The sequence below is a fragment of the Falco peregrinus genome, chromosome 2, assembly GCF_023634155.1.
Source record: "Falco peregrinus isolate bFalPer1 chromosome 2, bFalPer1.pri, whole genome shotgun sequence".
NCBI classification, from domain to species: domain Eukaryota; kingdom Metazoa; phylum Chordata; class Aves; order Falconiformes; family Falconidae; genus Falco; species Falco peregrinus.
In genome coordinates, this window is record NC_073722.1 from 94,029,782 (window position 1) to 94,053,352 (window position 23,571).

Here is a 23,571-nt window from a genome sequence, read left to right on the forward strand (position 1 = left end):
ACAGAAAGCAAAATTAGAAGAAAAAAACCGTCACCCAAATTCTTCTAACAATCTCAGATGAAGAAGCAGGAACATAACAAAACTTGAAGTGATACTGCTCAACATTCTTTAGTTTACAATATAAAAAAAAAAAGGAACAAGTCAGCTTGACAAAAGATATTCCCCCCTCCTCGTAACCTTTGAAATGCTTAATAGAACAAAAGCAACGTCGGACAGATGGTTTTATAAAGGCAACAGCACTCTTTTATTTCCACTGGAGATAAAACCAGAGTTTGATCTCCTACCTCACAACTTTGTCAGAAGCTAAATGCAAGGCTTATTCCCTTTTTTGCAACTGTGACAGTCACAGTAATCCCCTTTTCAAAGATGCAATTCCCAACACAGACCACTGCACAAGAAAGTCAACATTCCTGCAAACACCAAATAAGCTCTTTAGGGATGCAAGCTGTATCATTAAACAAAAATGGTGCAGATACACCAGTTCTAGTGTACACTGAAAGAATTTTAATCATTTGCTATGTAAAACAATGGATTATTGGTTTAAAAGAGGGTTCCAAGTTACCAACCATCTCACTGGTTATGATCAAGTCCATTTGATAGTGATTTTATACTGGTTAATAGTTGGTCACACAGAACTGCCCTGTTTTGCCCAAGGAACAAGTGCAGGATTAGGCAGCAAAATCAGACCATATGTACCATAGGTTCTCCACACTTCTGCCAGCCAGGACAGAGGAATATTACTCACATTTAACTACTGTAAGGCTTTCCTGTGGATGTACATCGTGTACTTGTCGAGTGCACTTGAGAGTCACAGTGTAAGTACTGTAAACACTGACAGAAGTGCCGATAAAATAGCTACAAATATATTGTATGACGAAAGACCTGAGGAAAGCTGGTTAAAACATACTTGTGAATTGTTACAATACCGTTTTTATGAATGTAGTCATATTGGCTTGTTTTAAAATCAATAAAAATACTCAGATAAAAAAATATATGTATTCACATGAAGGATGAGCATTTGAATTTTAAAAAGCAACACACGTTTCCCTTTCAGATGAGAGAATTAAAACTTACCTTCCAATAAGTATACATTAAAATTTCACCTGATTTTTTGGGTTTTTTCCTATTTGAATTTAGCACCCACACACAGGCACGCACTTATGCACACACACCAAGTGATCGCAAAGAAGCACCTGTATCTATCGCTTATTTTCTTGCTGCCCTCTGACTACGGGAACTAGCTGGTTTTGAATCACTATAGAAACTGCTGCTTTACTAGACAGATGGTCCCATTTTAGGATCTAAAATTTTACTGGCTACTTGTTTTGTCCTTTTTCAGAAAGCACTATTTAATCTTGAGCTTGGATTAGCTATTCAAGTATAAAATTATCCCTCTTAAGCAGGAGCACATGATAAAATCTCAGTAATTAGAGAAGAGAATCGCATATAAACAAAACTAACAGAAAATCTCTTGTCACCATGGTACACTGTCAGCATGAAGAACTACTGTAGGTGTGTATATGCATATAGATACTCTTCCATGTAACAAACTGGAAGAAACAGACAATGGCTTTGAATTATTCAGAAGTGACTAAGCAGATGAGTATTTCTTTGGTAAGTAATGAAGTTTCCCTCTTGAACTCCCCCAAAATCAGATTTTGCAAGCTTTACTGCAATCCTATGTCCTGACGTTAAGCAAAATTCCCATCTGCTCCTCAATAAATAAGTTTAGATAAAAACTTTTCCTTCAAAGCTGAGACTGCATGGTTGGCAAGACAAATGCAGAGTCCCATGATCTGAAACTCCCTCAAAGAAAAATAAATCAGCTTTTGGTAGCTGATGATGCCAGCTTAGAAAGCAGGTGAAATGTTTACTTAAGCAATCCAGGAGTGGTCTTCAGAGTGAGAGCTCTGAAAGCCTTCACTTTTATGCAGATTTGGTCATCCTTATTGCAGGAGATCGCTAGCTAAGGAGTTATTATTTTTCAACAAGAGAAAGCTGTAAAACTTGCTGGAGCTCTGCATCTTCCTCTTCACGACGTTGTTTCTCCCGTTCCTCCTGCTCTCGGACAGACAACTCCATGGCAAGCTGTAAGTCTTTTTCAAAACTGGAAGGTTCGCTAGGGGTGCTGCAGTGCGAGTTACCTGAGCTTGTTAGATAGCTCTCCTGCAGTGCCCTGAAGGAGAAAAAGGACTTTAAGAAGTAACAGAGACAGAGCCTATCTCACATTTCCTGCAATGATCCTCCCTAGCAACTTTTTCTAACGGCAAACCTGAAAATCTCTCCCTAGAGGGCAGTTTTCAGGATAAGGAGACCAGTTGTTCTAACATCTGTGAAATTCCCAACATAAAATATGTTCTTTGAAGGGTCCTTTTGAATCTTTCATACACCCTAACATTTAAAATTTCAACAGGCTTCTAAAAGCATTCTCACCTAGTTTAAAGGTAACACGATTGTCCATAGACAAAAGAACCAAGAGGGTGCAGTTCCTGGTGTGCACAAAGATTTCTTTGCACTTAACTGCAGGAAGACCCAACAGATACCACAGCATGTTCTCAAGGGTCTGTTAAATACACATTGCTAAGTTTTTAAGGATGACATCACGATTTTGAAAAGAAAGAAGAGCTACCCTGACCTGTGCAGCATCTCAAACAGAAATATTCCACAGGTTTAAGAGCAGAACAGAAAGAACCATGTTTCTTTGTTGAATCTGTTACGTGTACAGACCAGTCCCACAGCTGAGCTATACTACGTAAGCCAGGGAGGCCCAGTTTAGAGTCGTTGCTTCTCGGAAAAGGAGAAGTTAGAAGCAGCACAAAAAAAAAAAAAAAAAAGAAAAAAAAAACCCAGAGCTTGAGTTCTGTGCATCTTCTACCTACACACACAAAAATATTGCAAGATTTCTTCATGCTACTGTCAGAAGTATTTTTGCTCTGTTGCTGCATGGCTTGCCACAAAAAACCATCAGTTACCTCTGATACTGTATATTGAAGTCCTGTGAATATGCGACTGCTCCATTGGAATGCACTCCCACTTCCTAGAAACAGGGAAAGACAGACAATTCCACATCTACAGAGCAACTCACTGAAAAGTAACCCTTAAATCACTCATTTCTTCTTCAAAATACATTACTATAGTTTTCTTTTCTGAGGTTCTTAGAAAAATAGGTCCTACACCGGTTTACTTCAGAGATGCAGCTATCGCTGCATAGTCCTTGTCAAAACTGTCAGATCTGCACTGCACAGATTACAGCACACTTACTTTATTCCCACCGGATTCCAACAAACTCTGCTGAATAGCAAACTGCATGATCTCGTTATCTTCATCCTGCACATGTATGTTCCTGCCGTCATCTTGGATGTGGTAAGATTTGGGGATCTCAAACACTGACTGGTCAACCTCGAAATCAGCACCTAAACCAGCCAAATATAGTTATAAACATGGCATAGTGTATTTTTTACAAGTTGTGACTTAAAAAATTCTGCTGATTATTTATGCATGATTAAGTTAACTCCAAAAATTCAGGTAGACCACCTGGCTAAATATACCAACAGGCTTTGAAAGACTTCTGTGGCAAACAAGCCCAGCGGTAAGACAGAACACAGGGTCTTTCTTTAGGATGCTAGCAAGTGATAAAAGTAAAACCAGTGTGCAGCCGAGTGCTAAGGTGGCTGAAGTCTGACAAAACCAGATAGGGTGGTGGGGGTGGTGGAAAGGCTGCAAAAGATAAACACTACAGTGGCTCTTTTGAGGTTATTGCTATTGAATGGGGTCTGCAACAGCTCATAAGACAGAGTATGACTGGATAACTGCAGTCATGAGCACCCTATTCAAACATAATCCATTCTTTTCTGAAAAAGCATGCAGTCTTAGCTGTCACTTACAGCAATTTTGTATTTCACTTCCTACAGCATTAGTTTGCACCAGAATTCAGACCTCAGAATACTGGGGAAAGCTTGCCTGAGCTCAGTTTAGTTTGTTTGGCAAGTGCTGAAGGGTCAGAATGGGTCAGTATGATCACAGTCATCAGCTGTAATGCACTGCAGGTTCCTCCCACCTGTGAGATGATGTTTCATTCCCTGCAGTTAACCCACATCTCTTATGTGCATTCCATTGACAGAAACGTTACAAGATGTGATCACTGCATCTTTCCACTCCTTACCTGAATCACACTGTGCTCCTCCAACCATTTGTGATGATGTTTTGTCAGCAGTCCTGCAGCCATTGACATTTTCAAATGTAATTCGGGCATTCAGCACATGAAATAGGGGAATTTCTGTAAAAAGTACAAGATTTCTGTCAAAAAGAGAACTCTCTCATTCATTTCCATACCCACAGCCAAATCAAACCCCTTACAGGTTTACTGAATATATTCCACAAGCAACACCCCATAATGACAAAGTATATAATAACTCACTTCACCAGAAAGTTGCCCTTAGTCATTCTCACTCTCTCTCCAAATCTCTTCTTTTATAGTAAGATTTACCAAATGCAAGGCATTGCAGCTAAGAGGAAATGGCTAGCAATAGCTCATCTTTACTGAAATGACACTCTCTTTAAAATTATACTTCTGCACTGGTCATTTGGAATTTGGATTCAATGGCACTGGCTGTACAAGACAATGTACGACTGGGTTCTCAGTTCTACACATCAGTGAGACAACTGGTAGAAAATGAACATGGTTTTTGTAAATACATGCTGCAAAAGCAATAGAAAGAATGGAAATTAAGAAGATGCTACAATACAAATTGCTAAATATTACCAATTTTGACAGGAAATCCTGGTGGAAATTCCAGAGTGATGAAATCCCTAAGTCTGGCAAAATGAGCACTAGTTCTGGCCATCAGATCGATGATCGGAGTAACTTGTTCCATAAGAGACAAGGGGAACTCTTCACTCATCCACAAGGTTGCTTTAAATCTTAAAGAGAAAGTAGCATAAAACCATCCTAAATTTACAGTTTAGGAACAGATGCAAAACAAAATACATAGCACCATCACCTGCTTCATACATTTCAAAGTCAGAACTGTTACTGCTCTGAGAAACCGAATGACGTTCCTGGTCAGACCAAAGGCAAAGCACAGGTTACTAGTCCAAATGTTCTCTTTGACTTAGCAGAAGAAGAATTAGACTACAGCTAAGATCCTTCAAGATGTCTCTCTTGATTAATTTTCAAAGTTGGGATAAAACCACACTGGATATTTGTAAAAATGATTTCCAGAGATTAGATGACTGGGAAGAGACAAACTAGAAATAGTTAAAATATTATTTCTTACTTTTGCGTTCGAATGGTGACTTCTTTCGGTCTTCCTATGTCTCGACCTTTCAAATCAAATTCTGGGTCAAAGTATTCCTCCAGAGTAATAGCAGTAGGATTGTTAGTTGCAGCATACTCTGTTGTCTTGGTCGTACTCTATAAGGAAAGGGGGGAAAAAACCCAAATCACCCCAAAAGTATGGAACAAATACAAGAAACTTTTAATTTCCCTCTTGTGAATTAACTTATGCTCTGTTTCAGACACCAGTGACACACATCCATAAAAATAAGCACACACATTTTGGCTGCTTTCTACCAAGATTAAAAATCTTCAGGCATTTCAGAGACAGGAAAAATCTACTTAAATACTTTAAAGCTAGAAACCAACCAGAAACATACACACAAGCTACAGCATTTCTAGGCTCCAAATCCTTTAATAAAAAGCAAAACTTTGCCGGACTATTTACAACAAAAATATCTAGATCCATGTACCATCACAACGTCACTCTGATACACAACCAGCAGCTGGCATATCTATTATCTACTGTATTTAAATAAGTACAGATGCAAGAGAGTTTCTAAAGCTATATCAAAATTATTATCAACACGTTTCAGAACAGCAGAGGATATATGGTTTTCCTCTGAGTTGCTCAAGAGCAGTGTGCTAACGTGTCACTTCATCCTTTCATATCCTTGGCTGATGATCACCATAGTAGCACTGTCTCCCACCTGAAGGTCGGTGGACAAGTCTTCCCAGATTACTGGTGGGCAGCCACTAAAATTTGTGCTCACTGAGATTTACTGCCACTGTACACACCCCAGCTCTTGCTGAGCTAATGGATTCTATGGCTTTTTCACAAAAGCGTTCAGGAGGAAGTATCTGCTATTCATACAGAACATTTGAGGGTTTAAAACAAATAAAAATATCCTTAGGGAAAATTTAAACCTCAAAATCAAAATTTCTGCCAAACTAAGGAAACCAGAGGCAATTCCACTCGCACAGAATTCCTGTTGGCACAGATCTCTGCTCTGCAGTGACCTGGTTCGATGTCAAAGACACTCACCTGAGCTCCATACTCATGCTCCACTGTGCCCAAAAAGGATTCCAGGGGGCTCCTGTCAGCTTCAGATAACAGGAGAAAAAAAAACAAAAACAAAAAAATCTGTTACTATTAATAAGCAGTAAAATTTGTGTACACACCAGGCTAAAAAGCAAGGCTTCTAACCCAAAGCGAAGCAGGCAGTTTGTATTTCCTGTAAGCTTTACCAGGCAAGCCTGGGACCTAAAACTGATGGTATAAACCTGGTGCAATACACAGAAGAGAGGCAAAGATCTTCAGTGCTTTCTATCATTAGCGGACAGCTTTATTATTCACAGTGCCTCTCCTCCTGGGCTCCAGGTTAGGCAACAAAGGGCAGTGTTTCCATACAAAGTTACTGGCTGGTCACCCTTTAATTTAAATACTAAAAAGAAATCAGCAGACCAAGACAAGACAAAAAGTGCAAACAAACAAAGCCTGTATGAATCTTGTAATCATGGCCAAAGCAAAGTAAAGGCACGAATACGTTCTAGAGCAGAAAAAAGCATGGAAAAGTGCAGCCTTTTAAAACTTCCAATAAAATTTCAAGAGTTTTGAAAGGCTCTCCTTTCCTCTAAATACAGCTAGGATAAATACTGGTTCATTCGTAGGTTAGGAGTCAAGTAATGAGCTACCTCAGACACACAACATGTGAAAGTAAAACAGGGCAAAATCAGCAAGAGAAGTATTTTCCTTGTCTATCTGCCCAGCTCTTCTGTAGTCACACAGAGAAGGTATCAGAGAGCCAAAAGGTTCTACTTAATTCCAGTTATCCTACAGGAAAACTACCTTTGTATCTTTTCTTCTCCTCTTCTGTTAAATGTTCTGTTCGGATTTTTGTGACCACATTCACATTGTTTGCAATGTATACCTTTAAAAAGAAATATAAAAGGACAAGGACAAAACCCAAAAAGCATCACAGGTTAAAGAAGAGAGCTCCCTCTAGTAAAACACAAATCTAGAGACAGAATAAAGCAGTATGGATCTGCCCCTCATTGACAAAAGTCTTAATCTTTAACATACTGGTGATCAACAGGAAATGCTGCACTTTGATTTTTCTATTTGCTTTGGTACAATGGAAATCTGACATAATATATTCTCAACAGAGTGTTGCTAAGGCTGGAACTACATGCCACCTGCTGGGCAAGTTGATGAAATAAGAAACCCTGCAAATCATACACCATAATATCTCCAGACAGCGTTAATCTCGACAGCATCCTGCGCCAAAAGGTTGGCAAAGGAGGCTGGTCATTGACTGTGATGGCAACAGAAGTCAGCCTTTCAACCAAGTTCCTGGAAAGCAGATTTACAGTTTTAAATATGCTTTTTAACTAACTAAACCAACCTCAAAACTAGGCAGGCATTTCCAAGCTTGCTGGAAAGAACCCCCACCTAGGCAGAGATTTTAGAAGAGAATGGGGAAGGAAAGTCGGATAATGCTGTTTCTAGCAGAGGTCATTCGTAAGAACTTCCAAATGAAATTTAGCGGTAGTTTCATTCTGCGGGAACACTAATGAACCCCATGTCCAACCCAACAGTCCTGCAGTCTTATCAGGAAATGCCTTTGTATAAATGTACAAAGCTATTCAGCATTTGTTCTTCTGTTAAATGAAATTGCAAAGTGTAATTCATTGCACACATTCCAAAACCTGGAGTAAACACAGACTTACGAATCAGGAAAGTTAACTGATTGGTTCTTAACTTGAATTCCTGACACAGTAAGGCCATAAAGCCATCTTCAAAAAAATTTCACTAAGTGAAAAGGAAGATAGAATCCCAGTGTCACATGGAATAAAACTAAAAGCAACTGTATGACTCACGAGCATGGTCAGGGTCTTTAATTTACAAGCAGTCTTTTATTACTTGAATTGAAGACGCAACCCATGGCAGCAGGAGGCTTTTGTTTCCTTGCAATACTGTTACTAGAGAGTGCTCAAGGCACTTCAACAGGTTCCTCGTATTTTAAATGGTGAAAGAATGCCAATATACAAGAATGAGTTAAATTGCAGTTTTTGGATGGAAGAGAGTTTTAGCAGTTATGCTGAATCTTTTGCCTCTCTTCTCCTGAGATGCTTTGATCCTCCCTCTCCCCTAAAGCCCTGCTGATGTTCCCACACACAGGCACCATCCCTCCCACAAGCCTGGTGGCCTTGAAGTTCCTCGCTCCTGCCCAATTCTGCTGGCAATGCAATAAAGCTCTCAATGGGAAGCTGAAGATCTGAAATATTCAGGAAATAAAGGCAAAACACAATCACTTCAGTTAGCTATAAGGCCTCTTAATAGAATAGGATGGGCTTTACCTTTGCTTCATAACCATTTACACCTTCTGCTTTTTCTGTCCTCCATACCCAAAATCCAGATGTGGTTCTGACAAAAAGCAAACGCCACAAGTGTCTGTACAGTTGTATTTCTACACAATCCCCAGCCCATTTTTCTAAAACTTTTTTTAAACAACATTTGATTATCAACCCCAGACAAAAGCACACATCAATCTGTCCTCACACACACCTATCACAAGAAAGCAGAGGAAGTCACGCTGTTTCTGTTCTCATTCAGTGCATGGCCAAAGGGCAAAGGCTCAGAGATTTTAGATGGAGATGTGGATACCCGAGCCACAGAGGAAGACAGCCTGAAACAAATTGTTTTGTCTCTCAGCCTGGGCATGACAGCTTTTAACACACAGTTTAACTTCAAAAGTAACCTGTCACTGCAATTTGGGGAACTGGATAGTAGGAATACTTCTGTCTAAGAAATCTTAGTTTCCGGATGTGTAGATGCTGCAATTACTAAGGCTCAGTGAACATCACAGGAACTAATTCTGGGCAGCTTTGAAAGCGTACTAAATATTCAGGAGAAAGATGCTGGAATTCTACATCTCGCCTTGAAAACACTTGCTTTGTATGATCATGGGGGTGGTTTACTGCATCACAGAGCACTCCAAAAGTAGCTTTATAAAAAGGACTGTTTGAACTAAGCTGACAGATACCTGGATAAACACGTGTAGTAAACAAGGAAGACAAATGTGTGTCTGTGGAAAGACACTCTATACATGTATTTTTATTTAAAGTACCAGTGTGAGATTTGACTGACCTAAGAGATGCAAGCTCTTGCCCATTAGTTTCAGCACTATACAGAGGGTTTGGGTGAAATGCAAGCTTGCAGTGAGACATTAACACTATCTCACTACTAAGTGAATTTTTCTTTAGATCAGTTCTTTCAAGTGGAAACTCTTTGCCAAGCAATAAAGGCAAGCTGACCAAGCCAAATTTCATTACCTAACGGTACGTGAAGTTTAAAGTAATTTCAGATCTAGCCCTAAAAGTTCTCATTATCAGGGCTTTTGAGAGTTTGTTTTTAAAGCTTTATTCCAAGTATGACCATCCATAATCTTGAAGAGTTTATTTGTTAAGAGAAACTTTGCATCTTACCTTTCAAAAGCAATATTTTTTGTATCAAGGCACGTATTAATTATTGGAGATGTAAGGCGTCTTTCCACATCTTTTCTTTTTGGTGTCATAGATCCCAATGTCAAACGCTTCATGTGTTGGGAAATCTCAAAACGCTCCGTTGTAACAAACTTATGATCATGATTGATCTCAATTAGTTCTGCCCAGCCTCCAGTATCTGTTGGAAATGGTACATCTCAATCTAAAAGACTTAGCAACAGTATTCCAGAATTAAAAACTGAGAATACACTGTGTATCAAATCAGGATGGACACTAATTCACTATTTTGCATTCAGGTGAGATCAAATTTGCAGCTGTAAGTAAAATTATTTTTTATTTGGGGGGCAGGAGAACAGAAAGGGGAAATTAAGTAAAAGACTGAAGTTAAATTTTAGCCATATTACCGAATTTTGACCTCAGATGTACTCAAAGGAAAGAAATTAAGCCATTACATTAAACCACAAAATAATATCTGAGACATCCATAGAATATATGTATAGAACTTTTATAACGTTCAGTACTCAGCCTCAACAGGTCTTTTTGTGCCAAACTGGGATTTCTCACTGTGGCTCATAGCATTTGGTGATCAATGATGCAGACACACTAAAATATTTACCTTCTCCCTTGAAAATTAAACTACGCTTTCCTCTTTCCCAGCTCCTGTTTTCAAAGCCCAGTAAAGTGATATCAACACGCAGCTTGGCACCACTTTTCCAGATGCGGCAGACATCACTCGGACAAACTCTAGAAACCAGTGGGACTATAAAAGAAAAATGAGAGAAATGTAAATAGAAAATATTCAAGAGGCTAAGCACGCAGGCAGTCTGAACTCAAGCAGAAGCTACATCCCTGATACAGCATCGCTCAGTACTATGATCATTATTGCAGAGGAGGCAAGATACTGGTTGTCTTTAGCTTTAAGAACAATCAGCTTAGGGACAAAATCCACCAACTTTAAAGATGAACATGAAAAGGAAGACAACACTAGTTCAGACTAAAAAGATGTGGAATGGCATAAACCCCATCTCCTAGCAGTTTAATAGTTAGCTGTTTGGAAAATTAAGTCAACCGTAAGGCCTAGCATTCATTCCTTTAAAAGAAAAGCATGTACTTCCCAAGTAGTCTATGCACCTATATATGAGATATGTATCACTGACTTAGGCATCAATAGCCACAGATCGGTAAACAAACCCCCAAGAAAAGTCTTCAGCAATTCTAGCAATAGCTGAACTCCCCATTAAAAACCAACCAAATCAAAGGAACCAATCAAACATCAAATAAATCAGGAAACAAAGAATAATTGTGTAGCAAAAATACAAGAGGTTATTTTGAGAAGTGAAGAGAGAAGTATTCAGGGGAGCAGATGCTTCTCTGCATATCTTCTGTGACATCTGTCCATAAGCAAGCCCCTTTGTCTACAGCTTAGGAGAGGTAATGATGACCGAGGTTCTTACCCCAGCTAGTGAACTCCCATTTCATTTCCACATAAAAATCAGGAGTCTGGAGAAGGAAAACACTTTATAAGTACTTCATGAAATAGTTTCAACCTAACACTCAGTACAGCATTTCTCGCGACCATTTTAGATCAAGGAAAACAAAAAAGAACAGAACTCAAGACATGATAAATGAACGTTAAAAGAATGAAATTGAAACTAGCAAACATAAAAGATACTGGCCTACCACTACTGCTTTCTGATGAGCTGTTCCTCCTTACTTTACTATAGGAGCAGTAACACCTTTAAGATTCAGCCCCCAATGCTGGAGTTCATGACTAAGGATTTCAGAGTAAAATCAAGGAGAAAGTCTCCATCTCCCCACAGCACTATGGAATATGCAAGTTGAAAAAAAGAACACAACTGCTCACCTGATTTCAGTCAAGTAAACTGAACTACCTGAATAAGAACTGCAGTCTGGAGTGAGAGGTTTAAACTGAATAATTACCTCATTAATCTTTTGGAGTAATTCAGGAACTCCTCCAAGTGTCATAGAGGTCTGCTGGTAGTCCCGATGCTGCAGAATCATTTGTACCATCTCTGGGTCTCCTGTACTGACAGCCTCATGTAAAACTGAAAGAAATCCAGCCACAAGGTAGTTTCAGTTTGCTTTCTAAGCAAAATACATCATGTAAAATCAGCCAAAATACATCATCTGCAACTGAAAATATTCACACATGACTTCTGTTTTCCAAGTTATCTTTACCTGTCCATCCCTGTGCATTCTCTTTAGTTACGTCTGCCTTGTGTTGAAGGAGGACTTTGGCAGATTCTATATAACCCAAGGAAACAGCAAGGTGCAACAAGGTCCTGCCTCGTGGGTCACGTTGATCAACATCCTGTTGAGTATCCGAGAGAGAAATAATGCTTAAGCTGTCCTATCAAATGCAACTCACTAGAGCACACTCAGAAGAGTTTATATAAACAAAGCCTGTCAGCAGTCATCACGAGTCAGTATTCCCTAGGTATGCCCACGTATTGGTCTGTGGTGCACAGCCGCCTCAGTCGCCAAACACTACGGTACTGCTCTGCACTCCGTACAGTGCAATCTTACTTCTCCACTGAAATAAAAAGAGAAGCAGAACAGGGCCTGTAATATTGACAGGGCAAGAACTGATATCACTGTAAGACATGACTGAGTTCTTGTTGATGTTTCTCATTTCTTTTTCTGTAATTATTTCCTCTCCTGTCTCCCTTCAGAAGGGCTCTCTTTCAGGAGAAGGCAGGAGTTCTGGTCTGTGTGCACTGCATCGTGGACAGTCAACAGCCTGAGAGACCAAGAGAGGGTTTACCATCATACAACATAAGGGGGTGGGGAGGAAAAAGAAAATCTAACAGGGCACACAACACTGATTTTGTATAGCACTTTTTGAAAGCATAGAAGCAAATGGTATTTAACAAAGCATCCATTTGACTGACACACACAGCACAATGAAGAGTGAGTGCATTTTGTACAAGTCACTAAAAAACAAAACAAAACAAACAAACTACACAGGCATAAATATCCAAAACATGCAAGCACAACATACTCATACCTTACATATTTTTCACTATTAGCTTAGAGATTTGAAACAGAAGAGCATCTATAACTAAAGGAAAAGGGGAAAGTCAATAGCAGAATAAGAAAGGAAAGTTATTATGCAAGTTAACACGGTTATCTGACAGCATTAAGTTGGAAAGGTCACACACAGAGTAGGGAAAGCTTCATTTTAAAGCATTCTCTTTTCACTTCTGTGGTGGAATACTAATTAATTTGCTTCCCCACTTCCTGCAGCTCCAATGCCTACTGCACCAACAGGTAAAGGACTCTAAGGTGTCCCTCCCAGTCATCTTTGCTGCTGTTAACCGGTAACCACACACACTACCCATCATTTGCCATACCAAGTGCAGCTGGCAAGTGTCTTTTGATTCCCTCACGCACCCCTCCGACAGCAAGAAGCTTATCCCAGGGAAGCAGGAGGAAACATATCTTTGGAATACTTAAAAAAAAAAAAAAGAAGTTATTTGAAAGAAGATAAAGGAAGTAAGAGACAGACATATTCCATCTTAACACGTTGCTCATTTCCTTACAGTATAAAATGTTCGAGGTAGGAAGCAGCACTTGACAGCTGTGAACTGCAGTCTCAGGCTAATGAGAAGCAGAACGATCTTTATTTAATGACAAACTTTCACAAGTGAGAATAGTATTGAAACAGAACTAAACACACAGAAGCAACGTGCCAATAAGGTTAAAGATTTTGTTAAGGAATAAGATCACATGAATTAGATAAAAAGTAACTGCATTCCAAAGATTCTACTAAAAAGTGGACAGGAGCATGCTCTAAGCAAGCATTAGTAAATAGTGGTGTACCGTTAGAATTGCAGATGACAGTCACTAGTCAGGAGGTGGCACAGCTGATCTTTGGCTCATATACTTGTGGTGTCAGGTATAATGTAATTAATATGCTCTGCTTCTGCAAACTGTATGCCACACTAGCAAATGTCAGAGCTTTCACATAGCGTCTCAGCAAGAAGGATGTTTGCTGCTCAAGCTCTGCTTTAGCTTTTCAGAGCATTTCCTTACGTCATTACCATTTCTCGCTCAGCCATCCCAGAGAGGGAACAGCTTTCTATTTTTCTACTCTACAGCATGAAACAATGATCTTTTTTTTTTTTTTTTTTTTTAATACCAGAGATGCTGAAAACATTCCAGCCAGTATAAAAAATGCTGTCCCCACAGTCTTGGGCAGCAAAAAATCTGTAAGAACTGCTGGTCCTCAGCAAGATAGAGGCTTGCTTGATCTTCGGCAGCAGCAGCTACCTTTTCTGCATGTTGACTTCCCATTAAGGTAAGCAGCATTGATTGCTTTTCTGGCACAGAAAAAAAAATTTAACATCCATTGTAACTGCTCCTCTTGATGAATTTCAATGATTCCCAATACTTTCTAAAGAGCTATTCTGCAACCTACACTCAAATGCTTTGAGTCCAGCTTTACAGATACAAAGTCAACATTTAATATCTTACAAAATAAAAAGCATATTCCTACACCTTCTTACATCACTCCCGCAACCACAAATAAACAGGTAAACAGAAAGATGCGCAGCAATCCCAGAAGCCCAGCAAACAGACCTGGCAGTACCATAAAGTTATTTCTCCCTAGAAAGGCAGTCAGCGAGGGGCACCAAGCCCTGTATTAGGGCACAAGCTCTTCTGGGGCCACCAGTCCTACAACAGCCCTTTGATTGCCCAGGTGTCCCAGTTACCTTGTCCTGCAGCTCCTCGTCCAGCCGCCTGTAGTCATTATTCCAGACCAGGACGTGCAGGGGAAACGTGCTGCTGGCCCTGCCGGGGTAACTCATCATGCCAGGCACCTGCAGGAGCAGGGGAAGCAGGGTGCCTACCCTCACTGTTCCCCCCCCCCCCCCTTTATTTGGGAGACCCCCCGATTACCCCTTAAGCTCCTCCTCTCTCCTAGCACCCACCTGCCCCAGGTGGTGGTGGTGGCACTGGACCACAACCCCCTACAAACCCTTCACCACACTCCAAAGGGTGCCCCATGCACAACCCCACTCTTGTGGGTCCCCTGCACCACCCCCCAGCCCCCACACTCTTGGGGAGGGCTCCACTGCTCCTGGTGCCCCCCCTCAGCCCCACACTCCTGGGGGTCCCTGCTCCTGGACACAGCTGCCCCCCCCAGCCCCACACTTTTGAGGGCTGCTCCTGGTGTCCCCCTCAGTCCCACACTCCTGGGGGTCCTCTGGTCCTGGGCACCCACACACAGCCCCACACTCCTGGGCACAGCCCCACACTCCTGGGCACAGCCTCCCCCCTTCCCAGCCCCCACACTCCTGAGGCTCTCCCCTGTTCCTGATGCCCCCCACACTCCTGGGAGTTCCCTGTTACTGAATCCAACTGCCCCCCACTCCACTCCCCGGCCCCACGCTCTTGAGGATCTCCCTTGCTCCTGGTGCCACTCACAGTCCCTCACTCTTGGGGTTCCCCCCTTCTCCTGATGCTCCCCCCAGCCCCACACTCCTAGCGACCCCCTCACTCCGAGCCTCCCCTCAGCCCCGGCCGCCTGCACCTCACCCCCGCCCCCGCGTCCCTCCTTCCAGTCTCTCCAGGGCAGCGGCCGGGACAGACCACAACGCGGCAGGTGCAGGGGGGGGGGCGGGGGGGGCTCCCCCTCGGTTCCCCTCAGCCTGCCGCCACCGGCGAGCTCACGGAAAGAGGAAGTTCCTGTTCCCCGCCCATCCTACCCCCCGCGGGCGGGCAGATGGAGCGTCCCGCCCGCAAGCTGACCCATCGCCCTCCGCGCGGGGAGGGGGCAGGGCCGGCTGCGCGGCGCTAGGCCGGGCGCGGCGCTTAGCGCCAGCTGCTCTCCCCCCACCCCTCCACAGGGCGTTGGTTTCGCCCGCCCGCTCTGCCGTGCGGCGGGAGCGCCCGCCCTGGCACCGATATAGTGGGTGAGGGCAGGGCTAGGTGGCGAGTAGGGTCTTCCGCCAGACTTCTGACACCTCATTTCTCCCGGCTCCCCCCTCCCCCAGTCGGGAAGGGGCAGTGAGCAGGCCGGTGCAGCCACTCACGGGAGCCTCTATGTTTCCCCACAGAAGCGCAACGCTTCTGTGAAGCGGTGCGCATCCTGAGGCAGCAGTCTGCCAGGAGCAAACATGGCCGACCGCGCCGCAGTCTCGCCCAGGCTGATGCCAGCCCTTTTGCCAGGAGCGAAGATGGCGGCCGGGCCCTCCCCGTTTGCGTACGGAAGGCGTCCCGGCGCTGGCGCAGGCCGCTCGGTGAATAGCGGCGGCGGCGGGGCGGGCGGTGCTGCCGTACGCCTGCGCGCTGTCGCCTCGCCTCGGCCGCCTGGCGGGGTCTGGCGGCGGGGACCCGTTGGCGCGGCAGGAAGCGCCCGGTCCCGCCGCCGCGCACCATGTCGAAGCGCCTGAGGAGCAGCGAGGTCTGCGCCGACTGCAGCGCCCAGGGTAGGCGGCGGTGGCCGGGGCCGCGGTGAAGGCGCTCCGACGGCCGGGCGAGCCCATCCCCCTCTCCCCAGCCCGGGTTTCCCCGCTGAGGGGGCTCCGCCATGGCGGCGGCGGGGGGCTCCCGGCAGCCGTTCCGGGGGTGTCACCGCCTTGTGGCGGCCCCTTGCTGGCGGGGAGCCGAGTTTGGAGGCGCTTCCAGCCGCTTTATCCCGACCGGCTTCTTTGTGGAGGAGCCGTTCCTCCGCGGGTCGGCCGGTACCGCCGGGCCCCGGCCCTGAGGGGGCCCGGCCCCGCTTGGCCCCCGCGCTCTGGCTGTCGGTAAATCGGGAACTTGTCCGCTCAAAACTGAGGGAACCTTAAAGAAATCGCCCGGTCGTGGAGCATGAAGGCGGGAGGGAGGTGGGAAATGTGTCCCCGGGGGGGGGGGCCGGTGGCCACCGCGGGGGGAGCTGTGACAGGCGGAGCTGGCTCTGGAGACACCCCTTACTCTGAGGGTCGGGGGCGGGTGTGTGTATGTAATTTAGATTTGTGCATGGCTTGTCCCACGGCCTGGGCTGCGGTGGGTGTCCCAGCCTGGCAAGGAAAGGCTGTGGGGAAGCGTTGGGGAGCAGCCAGTGGTCGGGGTTGACCTGCTCATTGTCTTACACCGCAGATAAATTTGGGAGCTTATTGAAACAAATCTTGTTTTTAGAAAGCCGGTTGCATCTCCTTTCCAGACCATCTATAGTTCAGCTGTTCTAATACTTAAAACTGTCCTGTTTACTCCCCGGTGCCGCCCCCCCCAGCAACCGTGTATACTTGTTTTTCCTTCTCAGAGTTACACAGCTTTTGTTGTGTTCTCTGCTGGTTCTTCCCATACAATTACTTATGTATGTACTCAAATGAATTAAAACACTAACATAGATAACATATGAATGGCTGGAAGATATGATGTGGGAAGAGGGGGTAACGACTTTTGTAAAATGAGAGTCTTGTTTTTAAAAAAAAAAAATGATAAATATCCCAAGCTAAATCCGAGGGAGTTACTTTTATCTTTGTAGGATTTTGTTTTCACAATAGAGCTTGTATATCTTACGTAGGCACTTGTACCTATCTCGTATGAGGCAGTGTATCTATGCTTTTAAACATCATTGGTGTTACAACTCTGAGATAAAGTTGTGTTACTGTGTTTGTATTTGTTACACTGCATAGTCCTAACAAGCTTATCAGAGTCGCTATTAGGGTAATCTCGTAAACTGGCCTTTTTATGTGTCCTGTCGTGACATTATAGCAATGTTAGTTACTTACTTGATCCTGGTGAGGAAATCTGCTGGCTTATCCATATACATAAAGAAATACTGATTTATTCCTTTCTCAAAATAATAAAACAAATTAAATCTTTCTTTTACTTAAACTAGAGAATTTGTCAAGAGGGGTGTTTGGGAGCTGCCACGTGAGCAGCTGTGTCGGGAGACCTGAGGCAACTGCAGCCTTTTCCCCCGTTCAGGTGTAGCAAATGCAGAATGCCTGGCTGCTGAAATAATCAGCGCTCACCCCTTGAACTTTATCAGGACACGCTTTGTTTCTGTGGAGAAGTATGAGTAGTTTTCTTTTACGTGAGGTGACTTTACGTGTACTTTTCTGGTACACTTCCTATTCTCAGGCAGGAGTTCACTTTTCAGACACACAGTGCAGAGGCTTGTCTTCGTCGCAGGCTTCCTGTTTTGAATCGCTCTGCCATGTTCCTGAAAGCAGATTTGGCCGATCTTTCTAGCTTCTCCCCTGTTGTATTTTGGTATCGGCTTAAGCATGTTTTGAGTGTATGCATAATTGGATTGCTTTTAAAAATTATTTAAGTTCCAGCACAGACACTTCATTAAATTAAATTTAAACCTGAAATACAAATTTTCCCATAACCTGGCAGCACTTTCTCCGTTTCATCAGACTGTCTAACACTGTGTTCCTTCTCTCTTTCCCATCCCCATCTGTTACTTGGAAACCAGTCAATGGTACTAAGCTAGGTGTGAGTTGAATTGAGGGGCTACAAATTGTGCAGCTTCAGTAGAAAAACCTCTTTCAGTTCAACCAGCGTGACTCAGAAAACAGGTTGCGGTTCTTAGCTTCCCACTGCTTTTTTGATCGGTCCACTCTCCACCGTGCACACTGTCAAATCAGTTCTGTTTCATATCATTTAGACTGCTGAACTGGGGCCTGAGCTGCTGTCGGTCCTCTCTATAGCCTCTCCAGTGCCTGGCAGGAGCAAAGAGCATTCTCTTGGCCCATTCTGCTGAACTTTACGGTCCCTTGCTGAATCTGTCTGTTGTCTTTGGGTTTTCTTTTATTGTCATCTCTTTTTGCATCACACCATCTACATTGCCAATGGTGCTGGGTTTTGACAGATTCTACATAAATACTGATGAAAGATTCCATGTTTAAGTAGAACGTACAAGCTGAAACTACAAGCAAGGCCTGAGCTTTTTCTTTGGAAGAATTTTAAAGCCCCGTTTCTGTTATGAAATGACAAAATAAACAGCAGCAGAGTTTATCATGGCTAAATGGCTGCTGTTTGGAGCCAGTTGAGTTAGGTATTGAGATGGATGTAAAGGAAAAAAAGCTAATGGTGACTGTTAGTCAAAACAGAGTGAGGCTCACAAGCAGCCTGTAACTAGTGATTGAAATGAGAAACATAATGGCTTTCAGAAGAATCCTATTAGTTTGTGAATGAGTGTGTGATAAGGTTGTCTGTAATGAAAAGGGACTAGACTCATTAATCTGGAAGGCTGCCTCCAGTCTTGGGTTGTTTGGTTAGCGTGAATGCATCTCATTTCATTGTTACTTTTTCCTTCTTAGAAGGGAAAGTTGTTAAAATAATGGAATGATTTAATAAGGAGGTTGTGTGCTTGTTATTAATTTGTTTTTTAAATTAGGTTAGGTGTTTTTTTTTCTGAAACATATGCTTTAGTTTGGCTCTGGGCTGTGATAGTTATCATCTGTGAAAAGATGCTCCCACCCCTTATGGCCTGTGGTTCAAACAGGTTTGCCTACATTGCCTTCAGCACACACACAATGTCAACTCTCCTTAAAAACCACAACTATGATCAGATCTCATGTTTCAGGGATTCAGTAAATTTACTGCATAGGTCAGAGAAGACTTTTTTTTTTTTACGATGCACAGTTGCTTAGATGTATTCTGACAGGATGCTGAAGTTCCCTCATCGGGTGCCAGGCTTGTATTGTGCTTACTTACTTAGCCTCAAACTCATCTCTGGATTTGAAATTAAGAAGAATTTTCCAAAATAGAAGGGATCTTGAATTCCTTTTTCTTTCTCCAGTGATGTGCTTGATCTGAAGATCTGTCTTGCTGCTCAGTTGCCTATTACTGCAGGGTTCTTGGCACGTTGGGTTTCTTGTGTCATTGACAGAAAACTGGAGTTTCTTCTGAAGACTGGGCTGAGAGCGGCAGAGACACCTCCGTTTAATGTCCCGTTGTGCATGTGTGCAGTTTCAACCTGATGTAATATTCCTACTTGATTTTATACTTTTTGATGTTTGAAGCTGCATAATAGCTATTATATATTATTTACTACTTCACCTTCTATCAGTTGTCTTTCTGGTTTGCTTATGAGATGGCTTCAGTTTGGATCCGTTCAGAGTTGAAGTTAATTTGCTTGACAGTTTTGGATTTTACTGAGCCTTTAACTTGACACATCTGTATCTTGCTTTTTTTTTTTACTGTGACACTCTAGTGTTTTTATTATTTAATGTGGAGATTGAAAAACATGGTAATAATATAGATCTGCAGACTGAATAAGTGACAAGTAAGCACTTCAAGAAGGTTATAACTTCAGTGTCCTGTTAATGCTTACAAAGGAAAGTATTTTCATAGGAAAATCTGCAAACAGCAGGGCTTTTTTTTTCAGAGTTTCCATGGCAGGTCTCCTTGCTGTCCTAGGGCTCCCACGTCCCCAGTAAATACAAGGACTGTTATTTCGCCAGCATCCAGAGGCCCAGCAAGTTTGTAACATTTACAAGCTCATACAATGGCTAAGCAGTGAAGTAAAGTTAGAAGGCAGAGCTCCACATCTAGACTCTGTATTTGAAATACAAAGTCACATTGCCTTCTGTGTTGTAATTAACATATTATTTTTCAGATCCTTGCTGGGCATCTATAAACAGGGGGATTCTGATCTGTGATGAGTGCTGTAGTGTTCATCGAAGTCTGGGTCGTCATATCTCTCAAGTGAGACATCTCAAGCATACACCATGGCCTCCAACACTGCTGCAGGTAAAATGTAAAACTGTGTCTTCCTTCGTTAAAACTAGATGTATTAATTTTTTAAACATTTTAAATGGAATTTAAATTGCTGAGCTTTTGTTGGAGAGGGGCTTGTCCTTTTAAGCTTTCTTTTTCTAAGCTAGTCTTTTATTTATCTTCTTTTGCTGTGTTGGACCACTAAAATCAGAATTGTCTGTGCCTTTTTAATTTGATACCTTTGTTTTGGAAGGTCACCTTCAACTTTTCTTTCAGACTTCTGCAATGCATCTGCTTCAGCCTAAATTCTCAATATATGGCAAAGCTTTCTCTTCAGTAGAGCAGCTGTTGGGAAGGGTAGAGAATTTTAAGGGGGTTCTTATTACATTCCACATAATAACCTCCTAAGCATGTGCCTGGTTCTGATATCCTACTAGGTTATGGATGTTAGCACACAGAATATGAATCTGTTGGCTTGCTGTCTGCTTGAAAATAATTGCATATATTTGATTTCTTTACTGTCTATTTGTATACATTTTTGGATTTCAGATGGTTGAAACCCTGTACAATAACGGTGCTAACTCCATATGGGAACATTCATTGCTGGACCCTGCCTCTGTTATGAGTGGAAGGCGCAAAGCTAGCCCACAGGATAAAGTGCAGTAAGTGGAAAATTACAGAATTTTTATTTTTGTAGAAATGTGATTATTTTGTTCAGCTGTGACAGTCAGCAAGGTATCCATAGGAGCCTGTGTATATTTTGTTGCTGGCAGAGAACAAGAGTAAGCTAGTTATTATTTTCACTCTTTTTTTTATTTCCAATGATTAATTTAAAAAATATATTGTAAAAATGGAAATACATTCCTTGAATTCTCTGAACTATTGATACCTGACCTCTAGCTTTGAATACTTGTACTTGAATCAAAAGACTTAATTCTCATGCGATGTGTTTCAGTTAACTGCTGGCTGCTAATGAGTTTGAGTTTGTTGATGAATTGAACAAAAACTGAGAGAAGATTTCTGTCACTGAATATGGTGCTTCATTTTAAAATGTAAATAACTGCATATAGTAAGCATAGCTTAAGTTGGCATAATTTTAAATTCAGTGTTTACCTCTAAGAAATATACTCTACATCCTAGAGTCTGCAGATATTTTGATGTTTATAACAAAAGCGTGCTCTGTATAGTTAGACCATTGGCACTGGGTTGTTTTATTAGTGAAAATATTTTTCTGTGTTTAACATTGCTACTTGCAGCATGCAAAGATGTAATAGAAATAGAATCTTCACTGGTGAATTTTCCTTTTTCTAGAGCATCTGTATTGTTGTGAAAGCACTAATGCTTATTTTCTTTCCCTTCTGTTGCTTGGATTTCTCTTTACAGTCCCAATAAAGCAGAATTCATTAGAGCGAAATATCAAATGTTAGCATTTGTTCATCGCTTGCCATGCCGTGAAGATGACAGTGTTACTGCCAAAGATCTTAGTAAGGTTAGTATGCTTTTTCTGGCAGTCTGCAGAAGCTACAACTTGTGTGTAATGGAACAGTGAAATCTGACTGAATTGAATTAGTTGCTTTTGACTTGAGATAACTTGCTGTTCTTCAGCACTAGTATGTAAACAAATACAGCTTGGCTTCCACTTTTTTTTTTGGTAATACATATGGATACTGAAGAGGTAGATGGTTGAGAGGCATCAATTTAGGTGAGCTTGGAGAAGAAGAGCTGTAACAAGAATTCTTGCATAGCTGAAAAAACAAATGCTGAATCACAGTTATTGCTGCTGTATTAATTAAGCACAATCCTGCTTCTTTTTCAGCAACTCCATTCCAGTGTAAGGACCGGGAATCTGGAGACATGTTTGCGATTACTCTCCTTAGGAGCTCAAGCCAACTTCTTTCATCCTGTATGAACACTTTTTTCATTATTTTGATATACATTCACAGTTTGTAACACACTGATTTCAGCTGGTACGTGTTATATTTCAGTCTTTTACTTAGACCTGTTGATTAAGTAGATATTTTTCATAATAACTTGTAGGAGAAAGGAAACACCCCTCTCCATGTTGCTGCTAAGGCAGGACAGACTTTACAAGCAGAATTATTAGCGGTTTATGGTGCTGATCCTGGCACTCAAGATTCCAATGGAAAAACTCCAGTTGACTATGCAAGGTAAAAGGCTCTGACATATGTGATACTCATGTATGTTAACCAGTGTTCATAAATCACATGATGAACCTCCTTAGATATTTCTGTCCTGAAAATTATTTGACTATTAAATACTAACAAGTACTTTCTCTAGAAAGAGTGAATGTGTGAAGAATAGAAATAAGCATTTTCATCATTTCATGGCCTGTATTCTCCTGGATGCTCGAGACAACCCAGTGAAATAGGCTGAGCCAATCTAGCAGCTCACAGCAAAGTAATCTGAGAAGATTTTCTGCAAGTTCAGCAAGCCGAGTAGACTCCAGGAGTGTGGATTAACTAGGGAATTGCTGTAGGAAAGGGCTGGGACTGCACAGATGGGTCAGGGAGCAGGGAGCGGAAGCAGATGTTTTTTAGTGGCAGCGAACTGTTAGGTGCATCCAGTTGCGGAACTGCACCCTCAGGAAAGCCTACTTTTAGGAAGACTATAGGCTTCCCAAGGGCAGGCAACGTTCCTGTCAAGAAAGATGGAGCATGATTGTCTCTGCTGATCATTTGGCCAGTAATGAGGCACTGCAAGATTTGCAGCACAGCATTGAAGATTTCTTGTGTTTATATGCAAAATTGGACATTATTGATCAACTCTAAGCAGAACATTTGTGTAAATAAAACATTCTCATTGCTCTGATCGCTTTTCATTTGAGGCCATACATGGAATCTGAAGATTGAATAAGTTTGTGGTTGCAGAACACTATGCCAGAATATTTATATTTCTCAATGCTGTTAATCAAATGTGAAGTTGGGTGAATTGGCTGCATGAGCTCAGGAACTGTCTAGAAGATTGTAAATAACATATTCAAAATAGTCTATGTAATCTGTTTGGGTTTTTTTCTACAGAAAAGCAGTAGGCAAAGGTTTTCAGAGTTTTCACTAACTCACGTTGGGAAGTTCATAAAAGTTGTA

General features: G+C 42.2%; 2 protein-coding genes across 10 annotated transcripts in view; one reads left to right on the forward strand and one right to left on the reverse strand.

Moving 5' to 3' along the window:
* Positions 1-220: 220 nt before the first annotated feature.
* Positions 221-15,497, reverse strand: ANKRD13A (ankyrin repeat domain 13A). Of its 2 annotated transcripts, none has more exons than XM_005236516.4 (16): positions 15,344-15,497; positions 14,518-14,625; positions 11,981-12,113; positions 11,723-11,847; positions 11,236-11,281; positions 10,398-10,541; positions 9,764-9,959; positions 8,636-8,702; positions 7,125-7,206; positions 6,321-6,379; positions 5,277-5,413; positions 4,763-4,920; positions 4,163-4,276; positions 3,262-3,413; positions 2,973-3,037; positions 221-2,176 (listed from the first exon to the last, which is right to left on the reverse strand). In XM_005236516.4, exons 2-16 carry the CDS (start codon positions 14,614-14,616, stop codon positions 1,978-1,980), a joined length of 1,776 nt encoding a protein of 591 aa, XP_005236573.2. In that variant the 5' UTR covers positions 14,617-14,625; positions 15,344-15,497; the 3' UTR covers positions 221-1,977. The 2 variants fall into 2 exon arrangements, with proteins under 2 accessions (XP_005236573.2, XP_027641168.1); XM_027785367.2 differs by lacking the exon at positions 15,344-15,497 and adding an exon at positions 13,156-13,253.
* A 550-nt stretch (positions 15,498-16,047) lies between these two features.
* The window catches only part of GIT2 (GIT ArfGAP 2), a 34,052-nt gene continuing 26,528 nt past the window's right edge, over positions 16,048-23,571 (forward strand). For 5 of the 8 annotated variants that reach the window (XM_055797877.1, XM_055797881.1, XM_055797882.1 and 2 more), the window contains exons 1-6: positions 16,049-16,236; positions 20,367-20,500; positions 21,017-21,129; positions 21,851-21,956; positions 22,284-22,370; positions 22,505-22,635. In XM_055797877.1, the coding sequence (XP_055653852.1) occupies positions 16,185-16,236; positions 20,367-20,500; positions 21,017-21,129; positions 21,851-21,956; positions 22,284-22,370; positions 22,505-22,635 (623 nt within the window). In that variant the 5' untranslated portion in view covers positions 16,049-16,184. Of the gene's footprint in view, positions 16,237-20,366; positions 20,501-21,016; positions 21,130-21,850; positions 21,957-22,283; positions 22,371-22,504; positions 22,636-23,571 lie in introns of all 8 variants that reach the window. The other 3 variants (XM_055797884.1, XM_055797885.1, XM_055797879.1) reach the window with 2 other exon arrangements.

Coding starts and splice junctions, on each gene's coding strand:
- ANKRD13A (XM_005236516.4), bottom strand. CDS start 14,616: ATGATGAGTTACCCCGGCAGGGCCAGCAGCACGTTTCCCCTGCACGTC. Junction 10,542..11,235: donor ATGGGAGTTCACTAGCTGGG/GTAAGAACCTCG, acceptor TTTCTTTTATAG/TCCCACTGGTTTCTAGAGTT. Junction 4,921..5,276: donor GTCACCATTCGAACGCAAAA/GTAAGAAATAAT, acceptor TTTCTCTTTAAG/ATTTAAAGCAACCTTGTGGA.